Below are 17,727 nucleotides of genomic sequence, written 5' to 3'. Positions count from 1 at the left end.
GTTAGCAACGTTAGCCTAACATTTTCTGTTGTAAACTGAAGAAGCACACCACACAGCAGCTTCCAAATAATAACAAAAAATTCTAATAATGAAAAAAGTAACAATTGAGCAAAAACTAATTTTTGAACACAACACAAAGATCTCAGTTTTAAGTGTTGAGTTCCTTTAACTTCCATCCTCCACCTTCCACAGAGGAGGTGCTGCACCTGTGATTAAAAAAGCTACATTTTAGAGACCCACCCAAACGTCCATACAAATTACTTCCACACTTTCTTTAGTTTTTTGTATTTATATATTTATGTATATATTTTTAAGTCTCAGTTTAGAATTTTATAGTTTAGAGTCTCAATGTGCTCTTGTATTGTACTACAATTATTGTTTGTTTCTACTATGTTGTGTAACTGCTAAATTTCTACATCTACATCTGCATCTGCTCTTACCTTTTAGTGGAGAGGAAACCAACGCCAGAACATTGTTTCAGAGAGAAACGAGTCTATAGCTATGATGAAGCAGGGGGTCGGGCATGACCTGACAGGTTAACCCCCCTGCAATGAGTCTGTCACAGCACTGTGAAGGAATTTTGTCTCCACTCTTCTTTGCAGGATCATTGTAATTTCGCCACACTGGAAGTTCTTCCAGCATGAACCGCCATTTTAAGGTCATGACACAGAATCTCAATAGGATTCAGGTCAGGACTTTGACTAGGCCACTTCAAATTATTCACTTTGTTTTTCTTTAGCCACTTAGAGGTGGACTTTCTGCTGTGTTTTGGATCATTGTCCTGCTGCAGAACCCAAGTTTGTTTTTAGCTTGAGGTCACAACAAACAGATGGCTGGCCATTCTTCTTCATGACATTTTGGTAGACAGTGGAATTCATGGTTCCATTTATTACAGCAAGTATTCCAGGTCCTGAAGCAACAAAACAGCTCCAGACCATCACACTACCACCACCACCATGTTTTACTTATTTTATTTATTTATTTATTTATTTATTTATTATTTTTTGGATGTTGGCATGATGTATAGCTTCTGAATATGGTCTACTTCGCTTTGTCAGGCAGGTTCTATTTAAATGATTTCTTGATTGAGAAAAGGTGTGACAATAATCAGGTCTGGGTGTGGCTAGAGAAATTTAACTCAGAAACCACAGTAAATTAATATTTTAACTAGGGGGTCAAACACAGCGGCGTGTAGGTTTGGATTTTTATCTCTATTAATAATGAAAACCTTCATTTAACAGCTGCATGTTACTTGTGTTGTCTTTGGCTAATATATAAACTAGTTTGATGATCTGAAAAACTGAAGAGTGAAAAACATGCAGAAAATAAGAAATCATGAAGGGGCAAACACTTTCACACCACTGTAAATATATATAAATATATAAATATAAATATATATATATATATATATTGAAATGTATGTCCAGTCCTCAATAAATGGAAAGTTTTAACATCCCCTGTGCATTGCATCTTTGTTCTGATTAACTATGTTTTTAACAAAGCATCCTAGTAGCATTAGTGGTTTGATGTGAGTCAGGTAAATGTGTATTGTGTGTATGCTGTCGTCTCATCACATTATGGACATGTGTGTGATATATCTGTGTACGTTAGTTTTACACTGCTTATAATTTCAGCAGCCCGAATTCAAACTGCCCTCTCATTCCCCTGCATTTCACCCCATACCTCCAGCAGGAAGCGAGGGCTCTCAGGCATGAACATGAGGCCGATGAGGGCAGCGATAGCCGGCAGGGCACAGACCAGCACGAAAACCCTCCAGCTGTGGAACTGAAACTCAGAACCCATACTGAACCCCCACCCTGAAAATACACACAACAACAAAACACAGCCTTAATTAACACAGGCTTTTTTATTTATTTATTGATCTGTTATATAATCTCCAGTATTGGTATCTTGGTATTTAGTGTTATATTCATTCATTTACCATATTATATAGAGAGCAACAATATATACAATAATAGTTATATACTGATATATAATATTCAATATTGAATTATACTGTTTAATATATATGATATAGAATATATGATGTACATACTATATGATATTAATGATATAGCATGGTTTACTATATATTTATATTGTAGAATACTGCACTACACTATATGGTATTAAAGCACTCTCCTGTTATATAATGAACAGCACGGTACTATACTGTTATATGGTGTTTAACCTAGTACATAACTGTAAAATAGCGTACAATACTTCACTGTATGTTACTATATAATATATGATGATATATAGGATGATGTACAGTGCTATACTGTAATGTTAAATTGTGTATTTTTTAAAACAATATTGTTATGAAGCTCTCAAAACTCCTACTACTTTACTACATTGGTAAAAAGTGTACTATATACCAACATATTCACATACACTGTAGTTTATCATTTGGTGTCATATTGACATGTTTAGACAACAATGTTTAGTATTTAGTGCTATACTGTTAGAGACTGTTACAGTGTAAAACTCTCTACTGTTGTATAGTTGGTTTAATATAGTACCGTATCGTGGGACGATGCCCCAGGCGGTGAAAGAGGCATAGATGCCGCCCATCATCCAGAACATGCAGAGCCAGCTGAGGTGCTCTCCTCTCTTATCCATCTGCAGAAACTCCGAGAAGTACGAATATACGATTGGCACGGAGCCACCAATCCTGCGGAACACACACACACACACATACATAATACACAATGAATTTATTCCAGTTATTATTTATTTATCAGCTTCATTTATTTCTAATTATCTTTTGGAGTATACAGCTCTGGAAAAAATTGACCACTTCAGTTTCTGAATTAGTTTCTCTGATTTGCTATTTATAGGTATATGTTATAGGTCTATGTTTGAGTAAAATAAACATTGTTGTTTTATTCTATAAACTATGGACAACAAATTTTCCCTGGAATAACCCTGGTTTTTAATCATAGTTTTCATGCATCTTGGCATGTTCTCCTCCACCAGTTTAAATTTTTATACAGAGCTGTATATTAAAATAAGCCAGTGGATATATCTGTGAGTTTTTCTGTCCTTGTGGAGCAGAGGAACTGAACTGTCTGCCTCTCTGACCTTGTTATGATCTGTCTCTCTCCTCTGAAACTGATCAGCGCTCTGCACAGCTCCTGCCTAATCATCAATCAACCACTAATGCTCTCCTATCCCTGCTGGCCTAGTCCTAATCTACAAAAGACCTGAATTTAGCTGTTTTTCTCCAATCACTATCTTACAGTCAAGAAATACAGCACAACTTAACCAAATTCAGTTCCTGTACTCTTATATAGTCCCCTCCAAAAGTACTGAAACAGTGAGACCAATCCTCTTATTTCATATCTGAATTTATATTTTATTTATATCTGAATCTGATACACAATTTAAGAGAACCCACACATTGTTCTTGTGAGCAAAAGTATTGGAACAGATAAACTTAACATAAACCAGTGAACATATCTGTGTCATGATGAGCACAGAATTGCAGACACGTGCAGATACTGATAAAAATATATGTTTATTATAAAAATAAACAGATGTAATACGTCCATTGGCTTGTCTCTGTACTTCTTGATGAATTCCAGTCTGGTATTTCTATTCTTTTTGCTAATAATACATTTCATCTTCTGGTAAAGTCTCTGTACATTTGCTCATGAAGTATTTTGTGAACAGTAGAACAATACACTCTTTGTTGCTGATGTCACTAACAGTTGTTTTAGATATTTCTTTACAGTACTTTCAATGTTTCTGTTATCAACTGCTGTGGTTTTCCTTTGTTCTCCTGTTGCGTAGTAAACCAGTGACGACTTTCTTCTTCAAGAGATTCTAAATAGTTTTTCTGGCTATTGCCAATATTTGTGCAACTGCTCTGATTGATTATACATTTTCTTTTAGCTTCTCAATTGCTTGTTTTTCACCCATAGCAAGTGCTATCTTAGAAACTGTGTATCAGATCAAGATGTAAAAACCTGGAAATAAAAGCTGGAATGTTGATCTTTAGTTTCATATTCATATTTAATGTCAAACCCAAATGATTTTAATCTACACCAGAAATAAAGGTATTGGCCTCTCTTCCAGTACTTTTGGAGAGGTGTGTAGTTTTTAATTGTACATACACGATATGCCATATTCTTGTAGAAAAACATTCTACTGAATGCATTAATTGTCTAGTTCCTGTAGAGACGTATTTCCAATAGAACAGGACTTCCTGAATCAGATAAACATGAATCTTTAGGCACCATCACTAAGCATGGACAAGAGGGGCATTATACCCCCAGCACTGAGCTGTGGAACTGTGTTCTCTGGAATAATGGTGCTCCATCCAATATTGTTGGGATGGTTTAGGGAGTTGGGGATGTGATCATCCAACATCCTGACCTCAACAACACTCATGTCACTGAATTTAATCAAATTTATAGAGCAATGCTCCAGAATCTAGTAGAAAGCATTTCCTGGACAGTAGAGTCTCCAGTAAAGGCAAGATACATGTTTTATTAATACACTTGACCACAAAAGAAGCAGTGAATGAGCATGTGACCAAATACAGTTCATATACTGTAGCTGTACTGCATGTTCTACCTGTTCTGGACCACATGCTGAGTATCTGAGCTATAATTAAACTGGACCCGTCACTGAGGGAGGAAGCCATATGTCCTGACACATCATACACACAGCAGGGTGAAAAGTGGCAGTGAAGAGAGCAAGTCATTATCACACAATTATCAGCCTCACCAAATTAAACTCCTGTTACCATTAGATTTAAGCATACCTTACTGGTTATTTAACTTAGAAAAAGGATCTAATTATTACCATTATGCTTTCAAATGAATCTACTTTTAATGTACTAATCGCTAATGGTAGTCCAGTACTTCATAAAAAAAATATCCTTTTTAATATACTTTAGACTAAAAGATTTTTTTGCGATCACTTATAATTTATACATTATAACAGGACTAGTTCCAGACAAAAAATGGTATTTTATCAAACAGCTTTTAAAATATATATTATGGATTATTATACATATAAAAGCAGAAAAATCATTAAAGTAAAAGTACTAAAGGTTCTCTATTTTTCTCACCCAATGCCAGAGAACAGCCTGAAGAAGATGAAGAAGCCGTATCCCTGGGCGAAGGAGGAGAGGAAGGCGGAGACGCAGTTGATGGCCAAAGCGATGATCAGACACTTCCGCCGGCCAACTTTATCAGACATTCCACCCCAAATAAACGCTCCGAACATCATTCCCAGGAACACTATCAAACCTGGAGGAGACATCATGTAAAAATATTATATTACATACATCAGTAATAACAATACACTTACCGGTATGAGTGAGTATATATACAGTATGGTCTGTTCTAGAATTTATTGAATCATTTAAACCATTTAGATTCACGTGGCACGCCCTTATGTAACATAATATCATTTATTTAACTGTAATAGGTGATTCACTGATGTCACAATAAAATATTTGACCAATATGTATTATACTGTTGATATACTAATTTGACATATTTATTGTTACATAGTTTAATGCTAACACATTTAAAAGTGTGAAGGTGACGTTTTTTTATTAGAAATGTTTGCAGGATTTATGCACTTTTAAATAAGAGGTTACAGGTTACAGAACACTCACACCTCACACACACACACACACACACACATATATATAAATATATAATTAATGAAAGTAGACATTTCACAGAAATAACATTATATCATTTGATTTTATAACTGTTAACAGATTAAACAAGAAAGACTCAAATTAGACTTAATGATTTAGTGTAAAAGTATAAGGTGGAGACTGTTAATATTTTGTGTAGTAAAGTTTATGCACATGTTTACCTACAGTCAAAAGTTTGGACACACCTTCTCATTAAATGTTTTTCTATTTTTCTTTATTTAATTTATGTTCTATATTGTACAAGACATGAACAGTTAAAGGACACATATGGAATTACACAGTAAACAAAAAGTGTTTGTCCTGTACAATCTCCTGATCTAAACTCAACTGAGATGGTGATTTGAGGTGAAGCTTGAAGGAAAAGCAGCAACTATTGTTTAGCATCTTCAGGAACTCCTTCAAGACACTGAGAAAACTAAATGTCGCACTTTAAAGTATAAAACATTCTGGTTTATTTAACACTTTGTGTTTACAAAATAATTCCACATGTGTTTCTAGCTATAATATAATAGCTTTATTATTAATTTACAGTGTCTAAAAAGAAAGAAAACACACTGAATGAGCACAGGTGTGTCATTATTAAGTATACATTCAATGGGGCCAATATGTAATAATACACCCCTTATGTGTTATATTTGCAGTTCTTTCTATATATATGTAATATGTGCCATGAATTGAAAATAAAAGGTTCAAAATTATTTAAAGCACACTGACTCAACTGAACACGTTTTTTCCCCATGTTAATCTTTTTTTATTTTAAAAGTTTTAGAGGTTTGGCTTTTTTTTTTTTGCATTAAAGTAACATTATGTATCATTTAAAGCAACAGTAAGTATCTCTTGGGAATACTTATACTAACCTATTATTACCTAATTACCTATCTTACATAAATAAATAATAATATACATTATTATAATAATATAATACAGTAATCATACATAGCCAACGTATGTGTAACAATAAGCACATGCAAATGTACAGTAAACGTATAGTGGTCTGTAAGTGCAATCACACTCTCCTACATTTCCATATAACTGTGCATCAGTTTTGCTTCATCTGGTTTGCAGGCATAATGTAGTTTATTAAAGTATGTTTAAAATCTGAAGTTCTTCATATGTATTATACATTAAAATAATTCAAACAGTGGTTAGTGATCAAAACCCTGTATTCTGAAGCCGCCTGCAGGAGGATGTACAGATCCACAGGTCAGGTCAGGTCAGGTCAGGTGTGCAGGTCAGTGCTGTTAGTTTTATTCTGAAGTGTAAGTGAACTTGCTCACTGTTGGGCCATTTAGCCTGGCTGTCATAATGCTTTTAGCAGAGCTGCTGCCAGTGGGGCACTCACTTACAGAAATGAATAGGATTGAATAATGATGCTGTTCCTTCCACGCGAGACAGCCAGGTTAAAGAGCAGCTTCCACACACGGTGGAGGTAGTTTCACACACTGATGGATCCCCAAAATAAGCAACAAAGAGCCAGTGTTGAGCTGTGGAGCAGCGGAAAAGTGTTCTCTAAAATGATGTGTTCAAACGGCATAGTGCCACCTCCAGATGGACAGTCATTTCCGGTTGAGAGTATGTTATGTATGATTGACTGTCACTTCTCACTAGTGTGTCTGTGGATGAGTGCTTATGTGTGTTGGTTTAGTGTCTTGTGTAAAATAATTGCATGTGGAATGTGACTTTAATGTGACTTTAATGTATCTTTAAGAAACTCCTAAAGACAGAGCTCTTCAAAGAGCACTTACTCTCTTAACACCTCTAACAAACTAACTACTTATAATCTCATTTCCTTCTTCCCCTCCTTCACTCCTCTATCCGATTATTTCCCTTTGACCTCCTTTAGGCCCTATCTAAAGATGTTTTACCTTTAACTTCTATTAAATTTGTACCTCACTATTGTAAGTCGCTCTGGACAATATCGTCTGCCAAATGTAATGTAAGTAAGTAAAGTAAGTAAGTGACTGTATGTCACGTCTGGCGCTGATAGCGCTCCTGTCTCCCTCGAACTCAGCTCTTCCTGCACTCTTCAGTCACTGAACTACAATACCTCGAATGCACCACACTTGGACGACAATGACTCTGATGCAGGCCCCATCAGAAAGTAATCAATGTAATAAGCCTCACCTGTTTCCCTCTGTATTTATACCCCCTTTGTTCACTTTCTCCCTTCCGAGTATTGTTAGGTTTATCCTGCTTTAAAACGCGTTTTCCTTGTTCTGTTTTTGATGACCTGTTTTTGACTTATTTTTCTGTGTTCGACTCATACCTTGCCTTTTGTCTGCCCTGTGTTGCTGTGTTTGCCTGGGTTTTTGACCCTGGATTGTTTCACCGTTTTTGATATGCCTTTCCCTGTTAACTTTTGTTCATTAACCCTTTTCTGTCTGACCATTCTTTGTATCACCCCTCTGTTTAATAAAACAGTTTTTACGCATCCGCGTTTGCTTGAGTCCTGCCCCATCATTACACTGTAATGTGAAATGAAGCTACAAAAGTAGGCAATCATAAGTTTAAGATTCTAAATTTTTAATCAACCCCACTGTATTCTATAGTTCTATAATAATTCTATAATATTCATAATCCGCCATTTTCAGCTGCTCTTCTGTTGTTAAAAGGCATCTATTCTGTGTGTGTGAGGCTCATATGTGTGTGACATCGCAGCCTACTGTTCCCAGATTCATTTGAATAAAGTTAAGCTCTGCAACCCAGCATGCACTGCGGCATGTGACAGCTCTCTCCTTTGAAATGAATAGGATGCGTTGAGGCTTAAGTGCCAGGGAACATGTGCTGTTAGGTGTCTAGAAAGGCACTATATACATGTAACTTCATCCATTAATTCATTGGATTGGGGTGGTTATCATCCAACATCCTGACCTCACTAATGCACTTGTTGCTGAATGCAATCAAATCCTCACAGCAATGCTCCAAAAACCTAGGAGAAAGCCTTTCCAAGACAATAGAGACAGCTATTGTTATTAAAAATGCAATAATTTAAAAAAGAAACAATGAATAAGCTTTTGTCCCAAAACTATTGTGCATATAGTGTAAATGCTGTTCTGCTTTGTGGTGTAAAATGAATATACAGTGTTTGATAAAGTATACTCACTTCTCTGATCATATTTATTTAGTCACAGATATTATTTGAATGTGTCTAAATTGGAAAGCTTGCCTGGTGTATAAGATAGTGTGTCTTATGAGCATCTTCTGTCTTTTGTGGAAACCCCTATCATTCGCAGGGTTTCAAATCAGATCAGTGCAGCTCTGGTGCTGCTCTGTGATTGGACAGAAACCAGAGGGGTGCTGGGAGTTCCAGCACTTTCTCTTCAATAACAAGAGTGATGTAGCACTGGGCAGCAGTGTGTGTGTGTGCAGTGAATGTGCCAGTGTTTTCCCCCTCTCCATCTGTCTGGGGGGAACAGCGAAGTCAGCAGATCAATACACACACACACACACACACACACACCCTGACCTTCATCTGATACACACTCACTCTCTCTCTCTCTCTCTGGAGTTTGGTGGAGTGGAGAGGGTGGTTTGACTGGTGGGTGGAGGTTTTGATGGGGTGGCTGCGTCAGTTGTTGAGTTGAGTAGGGGTGTGGTTTTATAGAAGGGGGCGTGGTTTTATTTTAGATATGTGTGGGGTTTTAATATGGATGGCCGGGATTTAATGGGATGGCTGAATAGGGGTGTGGTCAGAGTTTGATGTGGAATGCGTGGGGTTGATGTGGGTGTAATGGGGGTGTGGTTTGATAGGAAAAGGGTGGACAGGAGCAGGGTAGGGGTGTGGTTTGGTATGGGTGATAGACAGATAGACAGCTCTCAGGTTAGAGATGTGGAAATAGCCAGCGGACCACTTACTAACTCTCTTTCTCTCTCTCTCTCTCTCTCTCTCTCTTTCTCTCTCTTTTTCTCTTTGTCTCCTTTCTCTCTGTCTTTATCTGTCTCTCTCTTTTTGTCACTGTCTCCCTGTTTGTCTCTCTCTCTCTTTCTGTTTCTCTTTGTCTTTTTCTCTGACTGTCTGTCTCTCTTTCTCTCTGGGCATGTTGATTTAGTGGGCGTGTCAGTATGTCTTTGCTATCATAACAACAGGAAAGGGAATGTACTAATTTGCTTCATTAGCAGAGGAAACTGACTTGTTCGTTCACACTGTGAAGCTGAGTGAGCAGGTCCTTTACGGTCACCTGGCTTTTCTGTTGCCAAGATAGCAATGCATCAAAAATTTACTTGAACACACCTTATTTTGAAACCACCACGGCCATTAGCACAGATATATTTACAAGCGCCATTGCTACAGTGTATCAGAAAAGTGAATACACCCCTCATATTTCTGCAGATATTTAAGTATATCTTTTCATGGGACAACACTGATAAAATGACACAATGAAAAGTAGTGCAGTAAGTGTGCAGCTTATATAACAGTGTAAATTGATTCTTCTTTCAAAATAACTCAATATACAGCCGTTAATGTCTAAACCACCGGCAACAAAAGTGAGTACACCCCCAAGGGACTACACCCCTAAATGTTCAAATTGAGCACTGCTTGTCTTTTTCCTTACAAAATGTCATGTGACTCGTTAGTGTTACTAGGTCTCAGGTGTGCATAGGGAGCAGGTGTGTTCAATTTTGTAGTACAGCTCTCACACTCTCTCATACTGGTCACTGAAAGTTCCAACATGGCATATCATGGCAAAGAACTCTCTGAGGATAATAAAAGATGAATTGTTGCGCTACATGAAGATGGTCAACACCCTGAAACTGAGCTGCAGCACAGGGGCCAAGATCATCCAGTGTTTTAAATAAGCAGGGTCCACTCAGAACAGAACTCCTGTTGGTCGTCCAAAGAAGCTGAGTGCAGGTGCTCAGCGTCACATCCAAATGCTGTCTTTGAAAGGAGTGTTGTCAGCATTGATGCAGAGATTGAGGAGGTGGGGGGTACGACTGTCAGTGCTCAGACCATACGCTGCACACTACATCAAATTGGTCTGGATGGCTTACACCGCAGAAGGTAACCTCTTCTGAAGTTTGTAAGCAAGAAAGCCTACAAACAGTTTTGAAAACATGTCAACCAAGGACATGGATTACTGGAACCATGTTCTATTGTCTGAAAAGACCAAGAGTATTTTGTTTGGTTCAGATGGTCTCAAGCATGTGTGGCACCAATCAGGTGAAGAGTACAAAGATAATTGTGTCATGCCTACAGTAAAGCATGGTGTTGGGGATGCCATGGTCTGGGGCTGCATGAGTGCAGCAGGTGTTGGGGAGTTACATTTCATTGAGGGACACATGAACTCCAATATGTAGTGTAAAATACTGAAGCAGAGCATGATCCCCTCCCTCAGGAAACTGGGTGGCAGGGCCGTGTTCCAGCATGATAATGACCCCAAACACACCTCTAAACCGACCACTGCTTTATTGAAGAGGCTGAGGGTAAAGGTGATGGACCGGCCAAGCATGACTCCAGACCTAAACCCAATAGAACATCTTTGGGGAATCCTCAAGCAGAAGGTGGAGGAGAGCAAAATCTGGAATATCCACCAGCTCTGTGATGTCGTCATGGAGGAGTGGAAAAGCATTCCAGTGGCAACCTGTAAAGCTCTGGTAAACTCCATGCTCGGGAGAGTTAAGGCATTTCTGGAAAACAATGGTGACCACACAAAATATTGACACTTCAGGAACTTTTACTAAGGGGTGTAATCACTTTTGTTGCTGGTGATTTAGACATTAATGGCTGTATATTGAGTTATTTTGAGGGAAGAATAAATTTACACTGTTATATAAGCTGCACACAAATTACTTTCCAAAGTGTCATTTTGTCAGTGTTGTCCCATAAAAAGATAAACTTAAATAAAACTCACTTCTGTGATGCACTGTATTTAAACGATGCAGACGGAAGGTATGAAAATAGACTATTGGCGGGGTGTAAGATAGCAATGAGCATCGCGCTGCAGCTTGTGCAGGGTCTTTCTGAGTCTCTCTTTCTCTCTCTCTCTCTCTTTCTCTGTCTCTGCTATTTCTTCTGGGTTTTCACTGGGTATAAACAGACAGCTGGCCTGTACAGTCAACACTGCAGTTTGTTCAGCTTTACAGCATCAGCACAGCTGCTCTCCCTCAGCCAATCAGAGCACAGGGAGGGAGGAAACAGAATCCTGGTGTAAATCTGCACTGATAACCTGAGCAGCCTCAGCACGACCTGCAGGGATTACGAGTGACCAATCAGAGAGACTGAACAGAGGGATTCTCCTGCAGAAAGAGAGAGGAGGAGCATGTCTTTCTCTCTATCTCCCCCTCCCCCAATTCTCTCTATGAAGTTTCCATCTCGCTCTCCTCTCATTCTCTTTCACTTTCTGCTTTATTCTTTTTCTTCCCTATTACTCTTTTCTGATACTTCATTATCTCTCACTCATCTCCCATATTTTCCTTTTTCTCTCCCACACTTTCCTTATCTGTCTGTTTTTTATTCTCTCTCTCTCTTGCTCATAAAACACCTCCCCCCCACAGCATGACCATCTGTGTGTGCATTTACTCTACTGCTGAATAAAAATCTCTCTCTCTCTCACTCTCTCTTTCTCACTCTCTCACACCTAGTAAAGGCTGGGACCAGCCTGTAATATCAGCACAGTGTGAATTTGAATAACAGAGTGTTAAAAATCTAATATACCCCACCCCCACATCTCCCCTGACCCTGACTCTGGTCGATCAGCCGAGACGTGATCAGTGTCTGAAATCTGCTTCTGCCATTTTTTCAAGCCTTTTTGAACTGAACATGATGTATCAGCTTGAATGATTTGATGTTTTTTATTAATATTTTTAGATAACTTTAGATTAACTGTAACATATGTATGACTAGGAAATGCAATTTTTGGGAATGTGGCATTATTTTATACAACGTGTTGTATTTTGGTTAACTTTTGCAGGCAGCATAATCTCATGTAATCTCATGTAAGTCTTTGTTGACAGCATGCCGCTATGTAAGACGTCACACTGGTTAAAAAAGATGGTGTGTCTTTTAGAGATGTAAGCAATTATTGACACATTATTTAGATTGAACTGATAACTAGTTCTAAAATAGATATACATAAAGACATCTACAGAATGTGCTTTGTTTAATTAATTTACTGTGCAGCTTCCAGATATTGAACAGCTTGAACAGGTTTTAATGTTTGTAACTCCAGATAACAGTATGACCTCCAGAATCACTGTAAACTGTCTTTTCATCTGCAGTCAAATACTTTACTGAACCTTACTCTTCTGTTCTGCTCAACTGTAAATAAATCACAGCCTCAGTAAATAAACTGAAAGAGCTGACTAGCTTATGGATCAGTACCAGATCAGCAGAATCAGGGAAAGCAGACTAAAGAAAGTAATGAAAAAGTTCTGGAAGCTTATAGGACAAATCAGTGCTACATCACTGTCTATTTAAATTCATCACTATCTATTTTCTATTTCAATATGCTGTTAAACTAAGGCCTACCACTGATTTTAGTGTATACATTATGAAGTCCTGAAATGGCTAGCAGCCTGTCCTATAATGTAACTGTGCTTTCATCCTCAAATTGTAATTTGTCTGTGGTGTATTGTGGCAAAACATGCAAAGAACTGCACTTCTGGTGTAAAATGCAGGTCTAAACCAGCCAGCATTCTTCTTAAACCATTTAGAGGTGTTTAGTAATCTCTTAATGTGGTTTCTGACATTGTAGGACTCCCTGTTATCTGCACTATATGGACAAATAATCATGGGACACTTGATTACCATTAACGATTTCCTCTGAAGTCAGGGGTATTAAAAAATCTTTATTCTGCTTTAATTGGAGTATTTCAGTGTCTGTACTGCACTGTAAAAATAAAACTTAAAATTGTTCTTCTTAATGTGATTTTTACACCCATGATTAAGAGAATTAATTCTGCCTTTTGCGTGTTTCGAGCCTCACAGGGTGTATTTTTGTGCCCTCACTATAACAATGACACATCTACACGCCCTAAATCCAGCTGTGCGTTGGACAATTGACCGATGCACTATAGGTAAGTAAAATAGGGCACATTGCATGTATACAGTACATGCACTTATATCTTAAGCTGTGGATCACTGGGTTCAAATGCCCAGAAGCATTTCTTAACTAAACCAAAGTCAAATGAGAGTAACAGCCAAATTAATCTCACCATTCATGGTGCCATATAGCTAATTTGTGAGCATTCGTAATTTATGCTGTGCTTAAGTAGCTGCTGGCTAGTATCGAACGCCTGCCAGCATCCGGCCCCTCCCAAAGCACAAAATCACTTGAGGTAATTAGACTGGAACTCGTGCCAGACTGTACAAATGGGCACTGCATCTGCAGTCACATTAACTTTGTTATATAGACTGCAGATTTTGCTTAGAGGCAGCCAAAATTGAAATTACCTTTATTTTCAATATAATGGTAAAGATACGCAAAGACAGTTCAAGCACAACAGCTCAAAAATATAGCTATGGAGCACACTTCTCTCCACCCTGCCTTGTGTTTATTCTCGTATAATACACTTATTTTCCAAAACATTTTTGCACCCAGAAGGCTTTAACCGACAGAAATGTAACTCTGTCTGTAGTTATGCCAGACTGTCATGAAATGACTTCGAGTTGCAGCAGGTCATCTTCAGTAAAATGTCCCGCTTTTGTTTTGGTGAAGACAATCAACAAATCTGTGTGTTGAGGTGCCATCTTAAGTGCCAAGATCAACAATTTGTTGTCACTCTTCACATATACATGTGATCACATTACTCAGGGTTCTATGTTAGCAATCTGTAGGCAAGCAGTCAAATGTGCATCTCACATCTTAATTTAGGGCATGTTAGTGTGTCTTTTCTAATGTAATTACAGGAAAAGTACGCCTTGCACGTCTCAAAACAAACAAAAGGCATGTATTAATTCTCTTAATTAATCATGGATGTTTTATGGGCTTAACATTTATTGCTATTTCAGTGGTGCAGCTACCTGGACGTGTCCAACGCTTCTCAGCAGAGAAAACTGACCTGCTTGTTCATTCATTCGTTTTTTGTTAACAGGGTTCATTCACTTTTTAAACAATACATTTCCATAATTTTTTTTATGACTTTTCCATGATCATACTATTTTTAAAAACATCAGTGCAGACGCGGACAATAAAACCAAAAATCAACTAAAACTAAAATCAAAAGTGATTATAGTAGGCCTAAAATGAATTCATCCCTCCACTGTGTAGTGACATTGAGCTGACGTATTTGTTAGCTCAAAATAGATCTCCATCGATAAACGAAAACACAAAGATTTCTAGACCAAATTTTCATGACTTTTCCAAAACTTTATGGGTATTTGTATTTTTACAAAACTTATCCAGGCCTGGAAATTGTTATTTTGAATTTCCACTTTTTCTGGGTTTTTCATGACCGTATGAACCCTGTGTTAATGTAAAACTTTGTATAGCTGCCAACAGGCATGTGGTGTGGGTTTGGGCACTGCTGCGTGTCTATGTGTGTGTAACAAGCAGGGGTATTTGTGAGTCCTGTTTTTAATTCAGTGCCAAGATAGCAATGAACATCTGATTGCTGACATCTGTCTAGGTTGATTTCAGTGTACCTGTTATTTATGTTGAAAAAATTTACTTGAACAAAAATTTACTTGAACACACCTCATTTTTAGATCACCACGACCATCAATGTAGATATGTTCACAAGCACCAGTGCTATTTAAATGACGCAGGTGTAAGGAGTAAAAATAGACTGTTGGCAGGGTGTGAGATAGCAATGAGCATCGCAACCCCTTAGTGTCATGGTCAGGGGTGAAATGTTGTAACAAGCCTGATTACCTTTTGTCTTTACAACAGGCACTTTGAAAGCCCAGTGTTATGTTAATGAGGTCCTGCAACCAGTGGCCCTACCTATTCTAAACACACACTCCAGTGTGCTGCGGTCTCAAGAGCTTTCCTTGATGACACAGATGATATGGCAAGCTCTCAAGGAACCTCTCAAGAATTTCAGTCACACATGCATTAAACAGTTTTTTTGACAATGAAATATATTTTTAAAGAACATAACCTCTGACTTACCCAGCATGCCTTTTTCTGCATTGGACAGGCACATGTCCTTCTCTGCGCTGGGCAGTGCAAAGGCTACCACGAAGCACTCCACACTGTCCGCCATCAGGGCCAACCCCAGCACCACAAACAGACTCCACTGGAAGCGCCCGTGCCCGCAGTCCTCCATAATATCTTCATACTGCTCTGCCAGCTCCTCCTGCTCCGACACGGCGTCTGCCGCCGCACGAGCCTTGGCCCTGGCCGCCCGGCGGGCTGCTTTGATCTCATCAGGGTGGGGGATGCCCTGGTACTCGCCCTCGTACATCTGATCTTCCTCATCGTGACCTTCTGTGGCATCGCTGGCAGCGTCCTCCTCCTGGGGCGGGTAGTCAGTCTGGTAGCCGTAACCATCTTGACCACCATCGCCGTACGTTCTGTATCCATCTGCGTCACCGTGGTGATAGCTGTTCTGGTAGGGGTCAGCCATTGTGTGATCTGATATTTAAGATTCAGCAAAGCGAAGAACTAAATCAGCATAATCCTCAGATCCAGATCCTACAGGTATTCTGTACTAGACAGACAGAACGACAGACAGAGACACAAACAGATCAATAAACAAATTGATAGTTTAAAGTCAATCAGAGTGATGGATTTCTTTACAGTAGTGGTGAATAGCCTCAGGCATCCACATACATTTAACCCAAATATTTTGTACAAACTTTATTAATAACCTTTGTTGATTATCCAAAGACACCAGTTAAGTTTTTATCCATGAGAGAACATCCGGCAAGTTAACAGAATGCCTGGGGCCCATTATAAAGTTTATGTGGAACAGAATGTTTTACACCAAACAAATCAAACTTTATAAATCCTAAAAATACTTACAAAATCTTCAGACTCCAGATGTTCTTCAGTTTACAGGGATGGAGAGATAATCTGAGCCTGCTGTAATTGTCTGGCTGGTGTGTTTGTTGGCGTATGGTGACTAAACATTACGTCAAACTACTCAGATCCTCCCAGCACCACATTCTGGATCTGTCAGGAAACAAAACATATACTTGTTAAAATGATTGTGCTATCCAGGTTTCATGCGACATTTAGTGTTTCTGTTATACGGCTCTGGAAAAAAATTAAAAGATTATCAAATCAAATAATAGAAAGAAAACAAGTTCACATTCATAAAGTTTTAAAATCAATATTTGGTGGAATAACTAAATAAATATTTGGTGGTTTTTAATCACAGTTTTCGTGCATCCTGGCATATTCTCCTTACACACTGTTTTTAACTTTATGCCACTACTGGCGCAAAAATTCAAGCAGTTCAGCTTGGTTTGATGGCTCTTGAATGTATTCCAGAGGTTTTTAATTATGTAAAATCAAATAAACTCATCATTGTTAGGTGGTCTCTTATTTTTTTCCAGAGCTGTATTTCTGCTGTATCCAAGGCTTCTGTGGTATCTGTGTTTCTAATATCCATGTTTTTTTGCGGTATTTGTGTTTCAGTGGAATTCACTGTTTCTGTGGTATCCGTGTTTCTGTGGTATCCATGGTTTCTGTGGTATTGAGTGTTCTGTGGTATTTAGTGTTTCTGTGATATCCATGGTTTCTGTGGTATTTAGTGTTTCTGTGATATTTAGTGTTTCTGTGGTATTCAGTGTTTCTGTGGTATCTGTGTTTCTGTGGTATCTGTGTTTCTGTGGTATCTGTGTTTCTGTGATATCTATGGTTTCTGTGGTATTGGTGTTCTGTGGTATTTAGTGTTTCTGTGGTATTTAGTGTTTCTGTGGTATTCAGTGTTTCTGTGGTATCTGTGTTTCTGTGGTATCTGTCTTTCTGTGATATCTATGGTTTCTGTGGTATTCAGAGTTTTGTGGTATCCATGGTTTCTGTGGTATCTGTGTTTCTGTGGTATCTGTGTTTCTGTGGTATCCAGTGTGTCTGTGGTATCTGTGTTTCTGTGATATCCATGGTTTCTGAGGTATTTAGTGTTTTGTGGTATCCATGGTTTCTGTGGTACCAGTG

At 38.3% G+C, this 17,727-nt stretch overlaps 1 protein-coding gene across 3 annotated transcripts in view; it reads right to left on the bottom strand.

Annotated features, from left to right (window-relative positions):
• Positions 1-17,727, bottom strand: part of sv2bb (synaptic vesicle glycoprotein 2Bb) — a 104,430-nt gene that overhangs the window by 13,636 nt on the left and 73,067 nt on the right. For 2 of the 3 annotated variants that reach the window (XM_022683975.2, XM_022683973.2), the window contains exons 2-6: positions 16,591-16,740; positions 15,736-16,276; positions 5,081-5,261; positions 2,523-2,674; positions 1,684-1,817 (exon numbers count right to left, since the gene is read on the bottom strand). In XM_022683975.2, coding sequence (XP_022539696.1) covers positions 1,684-1,817; positions 2,523-2,674; positions 5,081-5,261; positions 15,736-16,192 — 924 coding nt within the window. In that variant the 5' untranslated portion in view covers positions 16,193-16,276; positions 16,591-16,740. The remainder of the gene's footprint in view (positions 1-1,683; positions 1,818-2,522; positions 2,675-5,080; positions 5,262-15,735; positions 16,277-16,590; positions 16,741-17,727) is intronic. The other variant, XM_022683974.2, reaches the window with a different exon arrangement.

This window comes from Astyanax mexicanus, chromosome 10 (genome assembly GCF_023375975.1).
Source record: "Astyanax mexicanus isolate ESR-SI-001 chromosome 10, AstMex3_surface, whole genome shotgun sequence".
NCBI classification, from domain to species: domain Eukaryota; kingdom Metazoa; phylum Chordata; class Actinopteri; order Characiformes; family Acestrorhamphidae; genus Astyanax; species Astyanax mexicanus.
The sequence above is the reverse complement of the archived record's forward strand: the minus strand, read 5'-3'. Positions and strand labels throughout refer to the sequence as shown.